We start from the raw sequence: 21395 nt of genomic DNA, 5'->3' as shown, positions 1-21395 counted from the left end.
TTTGACAACCTACTTCAAACAATTGGCCACAAAATCCAGTTATCTGCAAGGCAAATACTGCAAGCCTTAGGGTTCATGGCCTCCTGCATTCTTCTAATTCCATACGCAAGGCTGCATATGAGGAAACTGCAATGGTATCTCAAAAGCCTATGGTGTCAACATTCACAGGATCTAGAAGCAATGATTCCTATCATACCTTGCCTACGCCTAGAGTTCCTTTGGTGGGCAGAGGCCTGCCACCAGAACAGGGAACTACCATTCACACTACCCCCTGCCACCCAAACCTTAACAACAGATGCATCAAACTATGCATGGGGGGCTCACCTGACAGGGAAGTGTGTTCAGGGCAAATGGAACTCAAGTCAAATGCACCTGCATGTCAATCAAAAAATGTTAACTGTACAGAATGCTCTGACAGCCTTCAAGGACCACATTCTTACAGGACAGTTAATGGTAAAGACTGACAACACCACTGTTATGTGTTACATAAACAAGCAGGGGGGTACACATTTTTACCCCCTCTGCAGACTAGCCATGGCATTGTGGAACACAGCCCTGAGCTGTCAAGTACATTTACAAGCTCAATTCCTGCCAGGAAAACTAAATACACTGGCAGACAAACTAAGCAGAAATCTCATGGACCCACACGAGTGGAAACTGGAACCAAGGATTTTCAACATGTTGACAAGCAAATGGGGGAACCCAGATATAGACCTGTTTGCCTCCCCCCAAAACTATCAGTTGGACAAATTCTGCACAAGGACTCCCCTCAAACAAGCTTGGAAAGTGGATGACCTGTCCTTCAGCTGGAAAAACCTATCAGTTTATGCCTTTCCTCCTCTGCCTCTGCTCTCCAAAGTACTACTAAAGATCAAACAAGACAAACCAAGGACGATTTTGATTGCACCAGACTGGCCACGCCAACACTGGTACCCCCTCTTGCGCAGTGTGTCACTGGGGGCCCCATGGCACCTGCCTCAGACTCCTACTTTATTGTCTCAAAAGGAGAACCAAATTCTGCACCCTCAACTTCAAACACTGAATCTAGCAGCCTGGCTAATTACATAATTTCTCCTTTACCATCCCTCAGTAAACCAGTGATGGATATCATTTTAGAGGCAAGGAGGCCTAGTACCAAAAAGTCTTATGCTGAAAAATGGAAAAGATTCTGTGCCTGGAACCAATCTCAAGGGATGAGCACAATAGTGCCCAATTTACCTCAGATTTTACAGTAATTAACTGAGATGCTTCATAAGGGCCTGTCTTTCTCCTCCATCAAAATCCACGCCTCAGCTATCTCAGCTCATTATAACACAGAACCACCCCTCTTCTCTCATTCACTGCTTAAGCAGTTCCTCAGAGGGGCCAAAAATCTACGACCACCCAGGAGAGCTCCAACTCCAGCCTGGGACCTCAACTTTGTATTGGAAAAGCTCACCCTTCCTCCTTTCAAGCCAGCTGCCACTGCGGACTTAAAATTCCTTTCTTGGAAAACAGCTTTCCTTTTAGCAATCACCTCAGCAAAAAGGGTACCTGAATAACAGGCCCTCATGGCAGTGGAACCTTTCATCATCTTTCATGCAGACAGGGTGTCCCTCAGGACCAATCTCTCCTTTATGCCCAAGGTGGTATCCAGTGTGGCCCTTAATCAGTCCATACATTTGCCAACCTTCTTTCCTAATCCACAGAACAAAGGGGAATGGATTCTGCACTCATTAGATGTGCACAGACAACTTAGATTCTACTTGGACAGAACTAAACCTCAAAGGAAGTCTGATCAACTGCCGGTGGCATTTGCTGCAGGGGCAGAGGGGAAGGCTATTTCAAAGCAAACCATTTCCAAATGGATAGGCCATTGCATTCATTTCTGCTACAAACACCATGGAAAACCTATCCCACAGGGGATCAGACCCCATTCTACCAGGGCTGAATCAACCTCTACAGCCTTTCTCAGAGGCGTCCCTACCAGGGACATCCTAGAAGCTGTTACCTGGAGTTCTGTACATACTTTCACCAAGCATTACCATCTGCCTTTCTCTAAATCCAGAGCTGGCTTTGCCACTGCAGTCTTGCAGGGCCTTTAACTGGTCTTTATTCTATTTAAATTCCTCCTCCCATCCTTAGCTTTGGGAATCTACCCAAAAGTGATGACTGCAACAGTGGAACATGAAGAGCATAGTACAGTTGTGTACACTTACCATAAATGTAGATGTTCGAGTGTATTCACTGTTGCAGTCCTGGTTACCACCCTCCAGCCCCCTTATTTTTTTGGATATACCTCTACTTTCCTTTGCTGTCTTCTAAAAGCTTTTTGGTGTATTTGTTTTTTTGTTAGAGGTATAACTTTGTATATTTATAGATTTAATTGCTTCCCATTAATAGAGCACCTGACATCTGGGGCAAGAAAAACTGATGTAATGGCGTCGGCTGCATGTTTTATACCCCTGACGACCTGACGTCATGGAAGAAGGGACGGCAACCGTCGCAGGACCCAAGACTTTGTTAATCAGGCAGACTGAGGGCTACTGCAAGCAGATAACCCAAAAGCGATGACTGCAACAGTGAATACACTCGAACATCTACATTTATGGTAAGTGTACACAACTGTACTTTTTGGTCATTTCATCTTTCAGAAAGCATTTGACCAGTGGTTCTTTACATACTTTCTTAAAACCGTGGCCGTTGAAGCCAGTCATGAGCTAAAGTTGGAGCCAGCAACATTTTTCGCCATAAACCTGAGAGAGGATGTCTGTGGTAAAGGTTAAAAGAATAGGACTTTTTTTTCATGACTGGTTCGGAGTTTTAGCCCAGCCTCCGTTTTTTCCGAGCATTGTCTGCCTGAGTAATGGCTTCACATTTGTTAGTCTGAGTTGAGGATCCCCCAGTAGCAAAGCATTACGCCTCTGTGCTGTCCTTATACTGACAATGCATTTTACTTATTACAACTACTTCAGAAGGCCAGTGTAAGTTTGTTACTTAAGCACAGCATATCAGAATCTAAAACCAATTTAAACTAAGTGCAAAAAATCAGTAAACAAAGAGACTGATACTGATTTTATTAAAAAATGTGGGAGCTCATTCACAAGATATCTTCAGGCAGAGAAGTTAGAAACCTGAACCCACAGTTCTTAAATAGGACACAGTAATGTGAAACCAAACTATTCACACAGCAGAAATAGTTGATGTTTTGATTTTATTGATTACAGTCTCCTGGGTTTTTGTTATGTAGACACAAGTTATCTTGCTGTTTTGGGGTTTAAAATAAACATTTTGTTTAAAGCTCAAATTTACAGCAGGTTGCAAGACACTCTCTTAGACGGAGTTCACCAGTGATGGGCCCAGTGTTGTAGAGGTTCAGTTTTCCATACCAGTACAGGCATCATTCATTCTGGTTTCACAGGTTATCACCTTGTTCATGCTATCTTCCCTTATATGCACATTTCTTGTTGATTTATATTTCATTTTTCTTAGTCTCCCCTTCTTATATGCTTACTACTGTCTGAGGGGTGACATTTTGACAACCTTTTTTCCCTTCTTTCTGCAGAATCCTTCCATTAATGAGCTTGTTCTGTTGTCACAAAGTGACAGAGCTAGAGAGTTTCACCCTTTTTGTCAGTCCTCTCTAGAAACCCGTCTTTTGGATGACACGTAACATTTATTGACCAGAACACCCTGGATGTTTCCCGTGGAAATGACTGACTGCCTACCCTGACCAAGGGAATTGCGAAGACTTGTATCATTTTATTCCACCCCACCAGAGTCTTTGTTGACGTACATGCCAACCTGGAAGCAATCTTATTTAAGTTGTCTTGTCCTCAGAAAGACTTTTTGGTGTGATGAAGTTTACCAAGTGCCTTGACAGCAGTAGCTTCTCCACACCACAAATCTCATTAGTGTTCCCTTTTCTAGACTGTTGTTTTTTGACTGTCTCAGTCCCAAAATTGGATCTCTTGTGGCTTCTGCTTTGGGTCTAGTTTTTAGATGTCACCATCATATAGACAAAATCATCTTTGGTTTCAGTTCAACCCATCCAAATGATCAGTGCTGCGTTTCAATACTTAGGAATCTTTTTCAATCTGTTAAGGGGTCTGAACTATAATTCTGTGGGTCTCTCAAAATGCTAGGATCCAGAATCATACATCATTTGATGGCATTTGCTGGCAGCTTGCATTTTCGTAGACCTCTCATCCTACAACATATGCAGATTCTACAGTGGACTGTCAGCATCATGTTCTAATGCAGTCCTTTTCTCCAGTCCCTGACTTATTGCATCTAGCTGACTGACCTAGAAGAAGGTTCCTTATCTCAAACTCCACAGCAGCATCTGATCAGGAATGTCCTGCTGGCAAGCCATGATATAAAGGAATAAAACCCTAACTATGGGTCAAGTAACCCAGGATTGATTAGTGGCTCGGACATTTCAGGCGTTGGCATGGACATATGGGTGTGCCCAAAGACTAGGAGTTACAGTTTCCTGTGTGTAAAGCTTAACTTGGGCTGACATATAGAAATGGTGCTTGTTTGAGAATTAATCCATTTTTTCCTCCAGTGGTAGTTTCTTTAAATCAGTTCACCCACTCCCCCATCTGTGTTTTGGAAACTCAAAGAATGGGTGGGCAGTTGCATCACTGCTTGTATGCACATTGCTGGCTTCAGATTTACCTTGCTAGTGTTCAGGGTCTTTAAAAACGTCATCAACATTTTATCTTCTTATTCCATGGTGGGAAGGAAGAGTACCACCCATATAGAATATTTACATCTGGTTGGCCAATTGTATTGATTTCCACCAAGAGATTTACTTGCCTCTTTCTGTCACTGCTAATGTGAATGCCACAAGAGAGGGCTACCTTCAGGAATTTGGTCATGGTGGGTGCCTGCAATACATCCGGTTTGCCATTGGTGCATACATTTGCAGGGTTTCTCACAAGAAGTCCTGTTTTGAGCACTTATTCATCTGCTTGTTTGCTTTCTCCTGAGCTTATCATAGTCAGCTGCTTGGGAATCATTTTTATTAGTTGGATTTAATTCAGAAATCCTTATAAATAAATTTTCAGTTGTAGCTTCTTAAGCGTGTCTCTTTTTGGACCATCCATCAAGTGCAACTGCACTTCTGGACTTTTTGCCTATGTGTTTGGTTAGACTTCAAGGAATATTGTGTTTGTGAGGTTTATTTTTTAATATACTGCATTAAAAGTTTTATTTTACAGAAAGATTGCCTGGCTCCTTTTCACAGACAAGAACTGGAGGACTGTGGTGTTTATGACTGAAGAGATCATTGTTATGTGGTTCTTGCAGGTTAATTGTTCCAGTAGCTCTGAGTTCTTTAATTCAAGGTTTGAGCATAGGAGGGTTTTATTGGTTTGGTTAATTTCAGTACTACTTGGAGATCTATGGACATGGTTAAGTATTTCCATATTGATACTTCATTGTTTATTCATTCTAGATGTACTATTGTATGCCATGAGTGAATCATACTGAATACTACTGTTGCTGCTGAAAGTAAAAGGAATCATTCAGCCTAAGAATTCCTTAGCATTAATGTTCTCACAGAACTGTGTGTGTTTACAACCATTGTCGCCTACAGTTTACGTCTCTGATTTTGTGTGGCGTAACCAAGTGCCGTTTTCAGTGTTGAATACTAGCATTTCTCTGAATTACATGGTTTATTATTTCTTCAGAAGTATGTTATTCCATTATCTTGAATTTACAGCTGCCATTGTTATGTGTATTAATTCTTTTACTGCTTTTTTTTATCACAACCAAGTTCTTGTAGAAATGTCACCTTTTGTGAGGTCTTCAAATGTGTACTGCCAGATGCTTTGTTGTTCCTATTTTTAAGTATTAATATGTTCTTGGAACTCGAGCACAGAACCATTAATATGATTAATTAAAGATTATTTTGCAATGCATTTAGACTAACCAAAGCACATTGTTAACGCAGCTTAACTTATAAAATTCTGGACTGTCTTAACTTCATTTGTAGGTTTCATGCTTAGTAACAGGTTACACAAGTTGTTTGCTAAGTGAGCAAGACAAAAATCGACCTTAATGTGCTCCGTCAGATTTTCACTGTTTCTCGCTGTCATTTGCTAAACTATGTAGGTGGCTTTAAGCTGTCTTCATAATTGTTTTAATCCTTAACCTTTGCTTCTCTTCTCCTTCCCTTCCCTCCTTGCTTGTTTGTGGGGGGTGGTTTGTCTGTCCCCCTCTCCGCTGTCCTTATGCATGATTTTGCTGCAGAATTCATCCAGCTCTGCCTCCTCTGAAGCCTCTGAAACCTGCCAGTCAGTGAGTGAATGCAGCTCTCCCACCTCAGTGAGCTCCGGCTCAACCATGGGTGCCTGGGCCTCTACAGATAAGGTGACAATGAATATATGCTGTTTTCGTGTATCAAAGAAGTGCTCATGGAAGTAAAAAAGAAATGTGCAGACTTACAACTAGGAGAAATCCTGAGAAAAATAAAGAATTGTTGTTTGTCTTTTAAATTAAAATGAATTAAAAAAAATAAGAACAGTATTTTTTTCTGTAACTGAAAATATGGTTTCTTGTAATAATTTTTCAGATCCGTATTTGTCAAAGTTTAGCAGCTGACTCTTGTGCTTGGCTAGGTTCAGGCTGCTTATGAGTACACTATTGGCCTAGAAAAATTTGTTACAATAAAGCGTTGTGTGCGCGTTGTGTGCTTTGAGTTGGATTGAAGAAATGGTTCTGATTTAAACACCTGCCAAAAGGATTTCTGTCCTGCCATTTTGTTTAATAGAAATAGATGTTTGTCTGCACATTTTAATCTAGCCGTGCATTTTACCTTTAATTTTTTAATTTTATTTCATTTTATTTTATCCTTTTGTTGTCATTCATCAACGATTCCACTGCTTTTGTTTTGTATTGATTTATCCATTCGTGAACCATTTTTCTCATTTGTTTGCAGTTATCAAACGGCTATGATCACTTTAGTTTTCCTTGTGACTTTTACCATGCTTCAGCTGGTGTTGTTAGCCTTTTTCCTCATTACCTGCCTTCATCCCGCCCTGGAATTCGGGCTAGCTCTGCCATGCTTCCAGAATATCCTCATTATCACACCATTGGGCCAGGCTTCCTGCTCTCATCCAAGATTCCTACCTGGAAGGTTTGTGTGTTTTTTTTAAGTTGTGTTCTTAAAAATGCAGCGTATTTTCAAGGACTCCTATAGGCAGTAAGTCATTAACTGTGTATTGCCAAGATACACTTTTGTATTACTGGTTAAAAAGCAACTGCAGCAGTGTAATCACTGGTCTTGGATTTCTATTTTATTTTATTTTATATTATTTTAATTCTGTAGGCATGGGTGCTGCTTTATGTATCATTGTTTTAGAGGCAATGTATTGATATGCTATGGTGTTCTTTAATCAGAATTATTTTTGGTATCATTTGAACATCTTATTGGGTGATTAACCAGAACTGCAGTCTGACACTGGCTTTCATGCCTATCTAGTGCACCTTGTTTCTTCCACAGACATTTCGTAGAGTCATGCAGGGGTACAGTGAGTATCAAAGTTAAGAACATTTTCCTGACTCCGTGACACAGAGGGGTGTAGCTGTTACTGTGACCCAGTTAATCAGGATTCGATTAACAACCCTGCCACTAGAGGAGCTAGGCAGAGAGGGAAGGGGAAGGAAGGATTGGCCCTCTTACCTCTCCTAGGAGTGGGGACAGTTGTGTACACTCAGGGCACATGAATAAGTATGTTTTCCTCTGGTGGAGAGTGAGGAACACCCCCACTTGTGCTTCCTAGAAAGAGGTGGGGCTACTAAGGAGCATCCTTGCAGAAGTGAATTAGACAGTCTGTGCTGTAAACCTATTGCAGGAGTTCCCCTAGAGTGAGTTCTAAGGAATAAGGCCAGCAAGCAGGGGAAAAAAAGACTGAAGCATCCCTGAGAGCTGTCTGAGTGATGGCCTTCTGGATGACTCTCACTCTTGTGATGGGGGAAACAAATGGGTTGATTGGTTGGGAAGGTGCTGATGATTGGTCGGCAACAAGAAGAGAAAACATGAAAAAATTATATCTGAGTTCGAGACAGATGATGCTGTTGTCTGCCTTGGATACTTTGCTCACTGGAATTGATGATGTGTTCCTTGAAGGCTGCAGATCCACAGGGAGACTGGCCTAATGACCTTATTTGTAAAGAAGCAACCAGAAGATTCCTTGATTTTCTGCAGAACAAACCCATACTAGTTGCTGATATCTAAACAAAATTAAGAAGCAAAGCTAAAAGTTGTTACAATTGCTCAAAGTATTTTGAAGGAGGTTGCATTAAAGATCTACTGGAAATGCAACAGCAGTCTGTTGTGTACTGTTATAAACCTTGACATTACATACAGACAGATTAAAATATAGATGATTTATGGAAAGTGTTCAGGTTCCAGGAAGGCTTGTAGCACATTTAATACTTATCTACTGTCTTTTTCTACAGGCATGCATATGTATGTTGTTGATGCCACCATTTGAATTTTCAGCAGTTTTTTAGAGAGGAATTTCTTCTCTCTGATAGTTTGAGCTGAATTCACTTAACTCAGAATGTCATGGGAGACCTGAGGAACAGAGAAAGCATTTGAAAGTGGGAGACCTGACAATAGCTGTGTTCTTACAGAGAACTGTGGTTGTATGCAATATTCCCCACTTCAAAATTTTGAGAAGGAAATAACAAAAAGTTAAGAGTAAGACATCAGTTATGGCTTGATCTTTTAGAAGCTTCCCAAGAAGTCAGTCCAAGTACAGAGAATATACATAGCAGATGTACCAGAGAGAAGAGGAATAAAACAGAAGAATACAAGGAGCTGTACAGAATTATAACAAAGAGTGCTACCACCAGGAAGAGAGCCAAAATAGAAGGAATATACTTTGCTGTTGGAATAGATGAAAATATAACTGGAGAAGATAAAACTTCAGAAAGTATGGTGGTTGAAAATTTTAACTGAAATTCAAATGAACTGCTAGTTCCCATTTCCAAATTGTTAGGTCCTAATGCAAATCTAATTAATGTCATCTAGAATGCATTAGAAATGGATTTAGATATGCTGAAGGATGTCATTTCAGTTATTCATGATTCCGTAATAAAAGTGAACAGATTGCTTTTTCTGTCATGTTAAAACTACATGTAGACTTGTAAACTAATTAATTTGAGCCTGCATGAAGGATATGATGGACTAGTAAAAATCCTGCTATCAGTCACTGTACTACTTCATGTAAGCAGCAATAACAGGTGAGGAAGCTATATGAAGGCAAACAAAGTCAATTAACTGTTTTAATACAGAGTTGAAAATGGATGTGCCATTACTTTTCAAGTGCTACCTTAAAGGCTCCCATATTTGATAGATTTAATAGAATCAATGTACAATGCACATTTGTTTATTCAAGTGGAGGTGTTCGAATAGTTCTGATGGTAATGTTTAGGGATTTGGGGATAACATCACTATAGTGTCTGGATCAGTATGGTTTGCACCTATCTGTGACAGATAAAAAGATGGCTTACAAATGTAATGATGACAGTAGCTACAAAATAGGTTATACATTATTCTGTATGCTCAGGGCCAAGAAAGTCAACCTACCACATATATATTTAAAGATATTGATTACTAATGCCAGAAATGTGAATAAATAGTACCCAATCTGGCATCAAAAGTTAATAGAAAATGATTGTGCTATAGGTATTATTACAACAAGTTGGTTTCAGGGTGAGAACTGCAGCAGTCCATTAGATACATATGAAATCCAAACCTGCATCATGGTAAGCAAACTAAATTGGAGATGTAGAGAGTCTGTTTGCATATAATAATTTATTCTCTGCCTAACATAAAAGGCCATGTCAAACCCAGAGTTGACATTTAAGTCTTAAAGAAATCCCAATCCCTCTGAGCCACACGCCCCAGGGATCTTAACCTTGTCATCACGATGAATAGAAAATGCTGAAGGGATAGGTTCCTGACCCAGAGATTGCCCATACTCTGGAATAGGCTGCCCATACATGTCAGGCAGAGCACCTCAACGACCCTCTTCAAGAGGAACCTTGACGATTAGATGGGAGATAGGAAATTCACCCTGGGGATCACATCAGTAGCCCTGCTAGACAGGGGTCCAGGAAAGTAAATATTTGTGGGAAGCAATAGCTAGGGAATCATTATGGCTAGGCTTGTATAGGCTCTAGGGCCAATAGCCTAGTACCTACCTATGAACCTATAAAGTGCTGAGACTTGTCTGGATAACATTTGAAAGACAGACTGTGTAATTCTAAGACTGAGGTTGTTTAACAAAGGTATAGTGAAGGCTGGAATTAATATAGATCATACAAGGTTAGTGAAAGATCTTGAGAACTGTATACATTTTCTCTGTCAGACAATCATTTAAAAATGTTTAGTGGTGATTTACATTTGATGAATATATTATGTAAAATCAGTAGGTAATAATACAAAAACCTAGAGAAGTGTTTCTATGCCATCTTGAAGGTCAGCATCTGACTTAGGTTTTATTAGTAGGCTAACATGAGAGAAGGGTACATAGACATAAAATGAAAGTAGATGACAATGTGTGCTCTGTACTACCTGCAGTGATCAAGGTGAACATGGCAGTATGTAATGTACATGCAAATAAGGACACAAAGAAAGGTATTGTTCACTAACAACACATTTTACAGATTATAGAGAGGATAAGTCTTTATACACTTCAAAAAAATGGATTTAGAAGTCTGAACTGAAAATGAAGAATGCAGATCAGATATGGGTGATCATATATATAATCGTGTTACATGTTATCAGAGTGCATTCTCATTGACAGCATGTTATTTGAATTCAAGTGATCGAGTAATATGCCTTTTCTTCGGTATTGCACAGTCTGTGAATTAGCATAATTAAGTTAACAAAAGTGTGGGATGCAGGGGGGGGGGTCTTGCCCCACCCTGCAAAAACAAATGAAAGTTAGATTTGGATTATTTTTTGGTAACTCCATCTTTCAGAGTTCAAATTAATTCTGTTTTGATAGGTTGCCCGTAACATATTTTCTCTTTTAAGGAATTCAGTAAACTGACTTGTCTGAGACAGCAAGATGATGTTTGTAAATTGTCTGAAAAGAAAGTTGAACAACAGGTAAAAAATGCTATTCTTGTTGGGCAGTCAAAAGCAAAGAAAAACAATGTAACACACTGTTTAAAACAAAGAAACAATGTAACACACTGTTTTTTTTTTTTTTTTTTTTTTTTGTTTTCTTACCTGGGTAGTACGTTTGTTTACCAGGAGTAAAAGAAACTGATCAAAGAAAACAAAAGAGAGGCTAAGAATGATGTAATAAAGTTTAAACTGAGTTGAGCTACAGATATTAAAAATAATAAAAGGCAGTCTTTATTATATTAATCATGCTAAATCACATCAGCAAAAAGGGGTGTTAACTGATGCAGGAGAAATGCTCTATATGCAGTGTCAGAAGCACAACAGGTAGCACATTTGCCTTTGGTGCAGAAGACTGTGGATTGTATTGTCATACCAGGCAGGCTGCTGACACTGCATTATAGCATGGGGGTGCTGGACATCCTTTCGGATGGCACTTAACACCAATGTCCTACCTGTTTGAGTTGGTGGTATCTCAGGTGGGTGCAAAAGATCTCATGGCACCTATCAAAAAGATGAGGGGAAGTTCGCTTAATAGTATGAATACAACTCAGGTCTCCCCTGAAAAGAAACTGCTAGCCTAATTGGACTACACTGTCAACAAAGGATAAGTAGATTAAGTAAATAAATATGGCACTGAGACAAGTTAACAATCGTTGAGAATCATTTCAGCATATGTTTTGAGTTAATTTCATGAAGGTGATAATTTGTATAAGAATGAGTTATCCAACAGGGTAATTCTGAAAGTGAGTCAGTTGTCAAATATGATGAAAAATACTTTTTAAGTGTCAACATAGGCCTTGGGGGTGATAATGTGACTTTAAAGCAAATGAGCCGTCAGGTTCATATTAAGCAGATTGTCCTTCTGTTGACATCCCTTTAGGAATAACTGTCTTTCCCCATGTGAGTATTGAAGACTTACAGGAGAGTGTTAGACTCATTTAGAGTGCTTTATCAAGCACTGCAATCATAGTCTCCGAGAAGACTGAATGCTTTAAACCACTCTGCGATGCATACATACATGCGGAAGATTTTTCCTTTCTACTGCTTGCAGTCACACTATGATACAACCCTGTCATCTTTTGACTCCAGAGTTGGCACTTAATCAAGGCTTTTGAGTTTCTTTGCACCCATCCAAGGTCTTTCCCAAAGGGCAACTTCATAGTAGGAAAGAGATAGACCACCTCCAAATGAGAAATTTGATTCAAGAACTAGCTCTTTGTAGAGGCTACATTAGCTGTATCTTAACTGGTACTTTTCAGTCTTTTATAAACATTCTCCCTGGGATTCAAGAAGCTCGGCGCAAGGACGGTTTTAGCCTTGCGCCAAGCATCCTGACTACAGATGGTGCAGCAGCGCCATATGAATATGTATGAGGGTGCACCGCCGCACCGTCAACATACACAGGAAACGTGTGCGAGTGCAGGGGGCATGTACAAGTGCTCTATGGAGGCGTAAACATGCCCCAACAGTTGCAAAACCTACTATGCCTACTAGTAGAGCCCGCCTCTAATAGTAAGTCAGTAATCCAGTGTCCGTGGATACCGAAATGTGTGCTAAGCATACAAGAGTATCCACAAACAGTGAAATAAAATTGAAGTAGTAAACACACAAGCACGTAGTAAAATGTTGAGCCCTGTCCCTAGAACTTTCACAGTTAGATTCCCCATGTCCCTATTATACATTTGAATTGCTGAAATATCGAAGGTGTAGGCAAAGCGCAGCGTGTTTGCACGTCGCTGCCCTCTGCCGAATGTAGCTTACACATCAAATTCATTCATATAGAAAAACACATGCAGAATCAATGTAAATGTCAATAGTGTAGTGTTTAGAGCATCCTTCTAACGAACAGGCATTCACGGTTCAAGCCCAACAGTAGCACATATCATTTTCCATGTGGAATGATTGACTTTTTGCTGTAAAACCGACATGAGTATCGCATGAAATATTTAACTTAAATATCATTCAAGCAATCTTGCACTGTCATAATGAATAAGGCACTAGTAATCAGGTGTAAGCACAAATAAGCAGCAGTAAACACATTTAAGTACCCGTAAGCAAGTCTGAGTGCGCTTGCGCGGGTCTAAGCAGTGCCCAGCATAGGAAATGTATATAAGTATGTACAGATATATAATATATATACATATATATCTATGAAGAAAGAGTGATGTAACAATAAAGCATACAAAAGGAATGAGAAGGGAATCAACAGCAACCCCAGTATTATATAGCGTTGTCAGCATATGTCATATCAAGCTGGGCAGGAGTGAGCAAAGCACTGCTACTCACACCACAGGAGGGATATTACCAGTGGGAGTAACATTGTTGATCTGCTAAGTCTACTTTACACACAGAGGGTAGTCCCTAGTGGGACTACCCAAAAATTGATAGGCTATTTGGCCATCTGGCCATTACACAAGCAAGGGCAGGTATGTTCAAGGACTAAATGGTGGGAGAGCCTGAGGAATACATGGGTTGAGACAACATACATGTAGGGCCCCTAACGCTCGGGAGAGGGCAGTGTGTGGAGGTGTGTCATGGCTGTGATAACAACTGGACAGTGGATTGTATGTGTGTATGTTGAACTCGGGTTGGGTGGAGGAACTATGGGTATGAAATTATGGAGTCAGGCATGCCAGGGTTGGATGGGCTGGTTCTAATTGGACCGCCCTGTGGAGGTCAGCGAGTTCGTTATAAGTATATATGCATACACACATGCAGACATCAGTATGTAGAAGTACATTCTCTGTAACACGTTAATTCCATTTGCAGACATAAATAACATGAATGTGCCCTTACAAACCTCGACAGTAGATAGAATAATAGGTTGTGCATAAGAGGGAAGGGACAAAACTGGTAAAACGCAGAAGTGTGTACAATGTCCGAAGTCACTGCTGTGCTGAAAAAAATCAAATGTGAGGACTTTCCCACACATGGAATCATTCCCGTGATCTGCCTGCTATGGCAACGCCAATTACTAAACTGGTCTATTTGTAAAAGAAATATGCCAAACACGTATATAATTAGGCTCTCATGCGTAACGTGTGCGTTACCACATAGTCATACTTATTAATTTATTGTAGTGTCATGTTAACGGGAGTAAGGATGTAATGAAGTATAGAGTCTAATCTTGACATAAACACATGCGTGTCCCATGTGGGACAACCCAAAAATTGTGAATAGTATCCTTTTGGTCGCTCATGTCACCAGTGTTTGTGGACTAAAAGTTTGGGAGTTCTGAGGATACGTGGAGTGAGTCAACCGATGGGATGGGTCTATAGGAGTAGGGAGTGGTCAATGTGTAGTGGTGTGGATACACCGCGAATCCAACTGGAGAATGGATGACTGCAGTGTTAGAGAGGCGTTAGGGTGTGTGCTTGGGGAACCAGGAGCCATGGGTATATGGGTATATATGCAAATGAAGCAGCACAGCATTAGTGTATTGGTTAGAGCAACCGCCAAATGAACAGACATTCCCGTACCAAATCCCACTCCATCACATATCATTTACCATCGGTAATCTGTGCATGAACATGGGCAGCCACGGTGGTGCAGCGGTTAGAGTTGCCGCCTCACAACACAAGGTTCTCTGGTTCGATTCTCAGCTGGGGTGCCTTCTGTGCGGAGTCTGCATGTTCCCCCTGTGGTCGCGTGGGTTTTTTCCAGGTGCTCTGGTTTCCTCCAGCATCCCAAAGACATGCAGTAGGTGGATTGGAAATTCTAAATTGACCCTAGGTGTGAGTGTGTGTGTGCCTTCTGTGGAAGGTTGGGCGCCGGGCTGGCAACTCGACACCGTAAAACTCCACTGCCAATCATGAGCGGACAGATGGTCCGCTGTGGTGACCCCTAACTGGGAAAAAGCCGAAAGAAGAAGAAGAATCTGTACATGAGCATATTGCGACATCTGTCCGCTGTATAACCTGCAAAATAACAGTTAAAAGTTAACTGGAGTGAAGTGCCAGTGTCATAATGAATAAGGCACTAGTAAGCAGGTTTAAGCATATATAAACACCAGTAAGCATGTGTAAGTGCATTTGCGCGGGGCATGCATTGCTTTACAGACACACATATAGATATATATATATATATATATATATATATATATATATATATATATATATATATATATATATATATATATATATATATATATATATATATATATATATATATATATATATATATATATATATATATATGTATATATAGTTGCAGACATACACATATACATATATATATATATATATATATATATATATATATATATATATATATATGTGTGTGTGTGTGTGTGTGTGTGTGTGTGTAGATATACACAGATATACAGCTTTGATAGGAAACAGCACACAAGAATGACATATGTTCACAGGCTATGCCAATGGAAGTGAGGGGCCCAAGCAAGAAACATGTAGCATGACCTTCCACCCCACCCAGCTGAACACGGGAAACATACACACAAACCCACAAACAGTGTAAATAGTCCACTGCTCCCCAGACCACAGGCAGGATATAACTAGGGGGTATACACAGTGAACCCATGAAATCTAATTTTGGAACACAAACAGGTGTGTCCCTTGCGAGACACCCCAAAAATTGCCAAAACCAAAAGAAGGTGATACACCAACCATTCTGGCTGGGGTGTATACATACCTGGAATACAAGGGTGGGAAAGCCTGATGACCTATGTGTCGAGACAATTGTATGACATGGGTCCCATGAAATGGAGAGTGGGCAGCATGTAGTGGTATGTTCAGAACCAACCAGAACCCAAAGTAAGGAAGGGTGCTGTAGAGGAGGTGCGGGTGGGGGAACTATGGGTAGCTACTTATGGGTCTAGGTGTGCAGGTGTTGGCTGATGTGGGCCTATATGGACAGCCCCAGGGATGTAAGCAAATGTGTTCATTGGGCAGAGGCGTTGCCCAATGAGTAGCCACACCCACTACGAGCCCCACTGCAGCAAAGTGTAATCTATATGGCAAGGAACAAAATAACCAGATGTAGATGTATATATGTAGAGGTATGTGTGTATATATCTACCCATAGCAACATAGAGATAATTCTCTTCCTCTCCGTAGTACAAATGTATACATACAGAAACAGAATACATATACATACCCACATATAGATATATATATATATGCAGACACCCATAGACCCGTATGTTGTTGGAGATATATGTATATAGACAGCACTAAATATATATATATATATATATATATATATATATATATATCTATGCACACACATATATATATATATATATATATATATATATATATATATATATATATATATATATATATATATATATATATATATATATACACACATATATGTGACTGTAAATATACCCATGTATTTAGCTAGGATATGATACAGCAGTTACGAATTATATATGTTCACAGGTCGTGCATATAGGGGTGAGGGGTCCAATAAACAAACGTGTAACATGGAGCATCAACCCCCCCCCCCCCACCCTCCAGCTAGGCCGGTGAGACATACAGACACACAATAAAAGTAAAAACACCACTGCTTCCCAGACCGCCGGCAGGATACTACCAGTGGGAGAGACCTGCCAGGTCTAATCTTGAAACATAGACATCGATGCCCCTTGTGGGACACCCAAAAATTAATGATCATCGGAGTCAGTCCCTGTAATAATTCATCAAACCAGGTTGTAGACGTACACGGACCAGTAGGTTGTGCAAGCCTGATAACCCATGGGTCGACACAACGTACGACATGTGTCCCGACATGCGGAGAGTGGGCAGTGTGTCATGGTGTGTTTATACCCCACCTGCAGCCATAGTGAGGATGAATGCTGTAGAGGAGAGGCAGGTGGGGGAACTATGGGTATGCGATTATGGGCCTAGGCATGTAGGTGTTGGCTGGCGCAGTCGTATTAGGACCACCCCGGAGATGTAAGTAATATTCTAAAATGGGCATAACTGACGCCCATACCTCCAACCCCTAAGAGCAAATCCACCAGACAGGACATAAACCACTGGGGGAACAAATAGGGACCATACCTCTGAACTGTCCCCGATTTCCAAGGTCATCCCTGATTTCGACTCAAATTCTAACTCTGTCCCACTTAATCCCTCCTAAAACTAGTGACTTTTGGAGGAAAGGTGATGAATTACACGTAATGAACAATGACAACAATTAAGAGTTATAAACATCATTTACCTCAGAAAATGTGTATGAATTCATATGTCTGTGTCTGTCAATGTGTCAGGTTAATAGCACCAATAATGTAAATGTGTCGCTGATATTATGACGTGTCCCTGATTTAGTTGGTATCTTTCCCCAATCGTATGAGAGGTCTAATAGGAACAGAAAGCACATATTCCACTGACAACCTTAGAAAGGTGATAGAATATTAGGTATGCAGTAGCATGACTCGCTAAAGAATGTGGGTTCCAAAACCCAATCACTTGTTTGTATTGGAGTGTCAATTCTCATGTATTAGCCAGACAGGTGCAGATTGTAAGAGGAACACACCAATAATATGAATCAAACTCTGGACAGGCCGCGGATTACGTACAGTTAAACGGCATGTTTTCGCCTAATGGGCAGCCATTCCCGATACTGTAGGCATGTAATCCGATGTAATAGGCATCACAAGGTAATATCATAGTCCTCACTCCCACCAAGGTGTGTGAGTGTCAGATGCAAACACCAAATGCAGTGCATTTGCAAGTGCGGGAGCAAGCGGGTGTAAGCCTGTTTGGCTGCCAGTATGCGAGTATTACACTGGTGAAGCAATGTAGAGGTTGAGTGTAAGAAACTGTTACCGGAGGTTAGCATTGCTTAGCTCCCCGCAAACCCATGCACACCCGCTCACAACTGCTTTAATGTGCCTTAATCATTCTGTATCCAATGGCCTTGTTCTGCCCAGCATCAAAATAAACGGCCTCTGCAAGGCTCGAAACCAGGACCCTGCACACACAACTATTGTGATTTACCACTAAGCCATGGCAGATATACAGACATAGGATCTTATCACAAACATATCATCCAGCGCAGTCATTCAACAGTGTAGGAAATGTATTCCATCATGTAGATGTATGTCTGTGTGTTTATGTCCAGATATAGATACATATATATATATATATATATATATATATATATATATATATATATATATATATATATATATATATAGATATATCAAGAACATCCCATGTGACAACAAAGCATTACAAAGGAATGAAAAGGGAAACACCAGCAACGTCTGTATTATGTAGTGGTGTTGTCCTGTGTAATATCAAGACTCCCTCAGACAGACATGTGTCATTAATACACACAAACATTTGTACATTGGCCAAATACATCACTCTGTGCATTTTATTTACATTAACTTAACAGTTCCTGTCCAGTCATTATGTGAGAACAGTACTTTTGCAAGGTGCTGTGTGTGACATCATCATCATGAAAAAGGTAAATGGGGTAACCATAGAGGGACCGGTAGTGTTATGTGTACAGTGGGGTCGTCTGCATCACGTGTACCTGGAACCTTTAGGAATCATATGCATACCAGGATCGTGTGCCTAAGAGACGGGTGAGGACAACTGGATTATGTTTTGATGCATATTAAATGGGTTACATGTGTGTGAAATAGACAGCTATGTGTGGGGCAAATGTTGTTCTAGGAACCGATTGGCCTTTTGTTTCAGTAGAGTGAGAGTGGGATGTGGGGGAAGGAGAGTAGGTATGCTCGTGGAGGATAGATTGGGTAGGATGACAGACAATACAGCATACAGGGTCAGTATGTGACACATGTGGGGGGATACACCTTGGATGGGTAGGGGTGTTCGGCAGTCACAAGCCCATGAGCCCCCAGATGGAAACAGTGGGACGGAGGTCCCCAGCCATGGGCAGCCACCACTGCACCAAAACAGCTGCAAAGGTGGCAGTGCTGGGGACTGTCTAGGAGGGGCAGGGTCACCCCGTAAATGTGACACTCTGCCCTCAAGCTGGCATATCTGGCTTCAAAACCCCTTATTGAGCCCCTTACTCACCATGTCCGGAACTGTACGACAGTGGACATGTTCCTGTCTGGACCTGCTCCCAGGGGGGACAAGCCCCATCCTCAGTGGTAGTTCCACCAGAAGGTGGTGCTGAGCCAACAGAGCTGGAGGGCCAAGGCTGAGCCCCAGATGTGCTGGTGCCCGGTGCCATGGCCAGCTGAAGTGGGACAGGAGGTTCTCCCAGGACCTCCAAACCCATACAGCCTATGTTGTTGCAGTGTAAACACAGATATGGCTTAGTAATAGTCAACAGCATTCAGGATTACTTCTAACAGCATGCATAGATATGACCATCAACCCAACACAACAGATGTTATACATTTGTACAGGGAGCACAACACATGCATATATACTGCATGACATCTGTGCAAAGTGTAGAAGACTTGTGTCTGCAGCTATGAACAGTGGCCCATTATTGGCATGTCACTGAGAACCCCAGACAGTGTCTGTCATACCACTGTTTCATGTGACTTATGTCCAGTCAGGGATGCGATGGCAGTAACTCATCACTATCACCATGTACTGACTGCAGTCTTCACACTATGCAGTTCACAGATGTGTGTTCAGTGAGTAACACAGGAAACAAATGGTTCCACACACTGACTAGTCCACAGATGGCCCTACAGATGGGGATCCCTCACAAACAGTGCACTGTCTTGTCAGTTTTAAAACATGCAGAATAGCTATTACCACACACAACTTGTTAAACTGGCAGTAGTCTCAATGATGCATAGCTACACTTACATGCTGTAGTCATGTGTGGCACATCACCCTTCTGTCTTTAGGCTGTTTCCCACTGTGTATGTTGTTTGAGGAACATCCAGATATCATCTGTGATGCCGTTTACCAAACACCAGATCCAGGTACCACTCACAGCGACTGTCATGGGCAAACACCAACATGATGTTCCTAGATATTGTACTGTGTTTCCATGAGATTGGCTATGGGAACATCATCACATCTTTTCCACATGCAGTCAGCTAGAGGAGAACTGCAATAGGTGCAGAGGCCATCACCTGATCATGACCATCACTTACAAAACACAAGCTGCTGCTGAGCAGGTGTACAACTCCACATCCACCAGAGAGGGTGTGGGAGGGACAGACAGAGGCAAAGTACATCATTGAAGGGCTTGGAGACTAAAATCTAAGCATCGTCTTTCACACACCTACCAGTACAGGGGTTCAAGTCATTACTATTACAAGTGCATGCAGTTACTCCATGTGCCACAAAGCTGACATGTTGGTGTGCTGTAAGAACATATATGTGTGCTGGTGAGCGACATCTGCAACAGAGATATAGTAGACATACATTAGGTGTAGCACACGTGGCTGTCCACATGAACGGATGTCATTGTCAACACAACCACACTCTCTAATGGACTCACATTGACACACTTTGCCAGGCCCAGAAATACACTTCCAACTACTTAGTTTGCCACACTGCAGTAATGCACAGGTACTACATGCACCACAGTGGATATCCGAAGGTTCTGTGGGCTAGGGCGTGTGAACGTGTCTGACATCAGTTGGTATGCAAATGAGAGTTATACTGGGTGTGACTGTGGTTGGGAGCATCATACCCCACATGCAGACACAAGGTGCCAGTACTGACATGCATGTGTGCATTGCTTCATGGGTGTGTAGTGGTTGGCTGTACAAGGCTGGGTGAGGGGTAATCCTTGGCATCACGCCACCGACAATGGTGTGCAGTGTGGTACAGGGATGTAGTGTCTGCAATGTCCCACACAGATGGGTATTGTATGAACTGTCCTGACATCCTGGTTACCATTGTGTATGGCCATAGCTTTGCAATGCATGCCATGTCTGTGTTTGATAGTCCTTGACATGGACATTGCCTGGGATGTGCATGTCCCACAATAATGTACAGTGACATGTACAAGTGTACCTGGTTTGGCTGGCACATGTTGTGTACACAGACTGTTTATCCTCAGATATGCCAATACTGGCCTGGTGTGGCAGGACCTGCTTATAGACAGCAGGGTGACCCTGCACCTGCATTGATAGCATGATACAGGTATTTCCTGGTGTCAGTGGCATCGGTCCATACAGGGCACATGTGTAAGTCATTGTATGGCCTCTGTGGATCACATTTGATGGCACCACATATGCTGCAGGCATCCAGTGGAGAGCATAGTGAAGGCACATTGTCCTCAATTATGTGCCTATTGTACTGCTGTACAGGGTGCCATGCCCTCTGCAGCCCAC

General features: G+C 41.5%; 1 protein-coding gene across 3 annotated transcripts in view; it reads left to right on the top strand.

Annotated features, from left to right (window-relative positions):
* Nucleotides 1-21395, top strand: part of MTSS1 (MTSS I-BAR domain containing 1) — a 1668097-nt gene that overhangs the window by 1449165 nt on the left and 197537 nt on the right. The window contains exons 11-12 of one of the 3 annotated variants that reach the window (XM_044066599.1): nt 6241-6360; nt 6929-7126. In XM_044066599.1, the coding sequence (XP_043922534.1) occupies nt 6241-6360; nt 6929-7126 (318 nt within the window). The remainder of the gene's footprint in view (nt 1-6240; nt 6361-6928; nt 7127-21395) is intronic. The other 2 variants (XM_044066600.1, XM_044066601.1) reach the window with 2 other exon arrangements.

The sequence above is a fragment of the Protopterus annectens genome, chromosome 3.part1, assembly GCF_019279795.1.
Source record: "Protopterus annectens isolate FY-2018-M chromosome 3.part1, PAN1.0, whole genome shotgun sequence".
Classification (NCBI taxonomy): domain Eukaryota; kingdom Metazoa; phylum Chordata; order Ceratodontiformes; family Protopteridae; genus Protopterus; species Protopterus annectens.
Note: the sequence above shows the minus strand (reverse complement) of the source record. Positions and strands in the feature narration are given on the sequence as shown.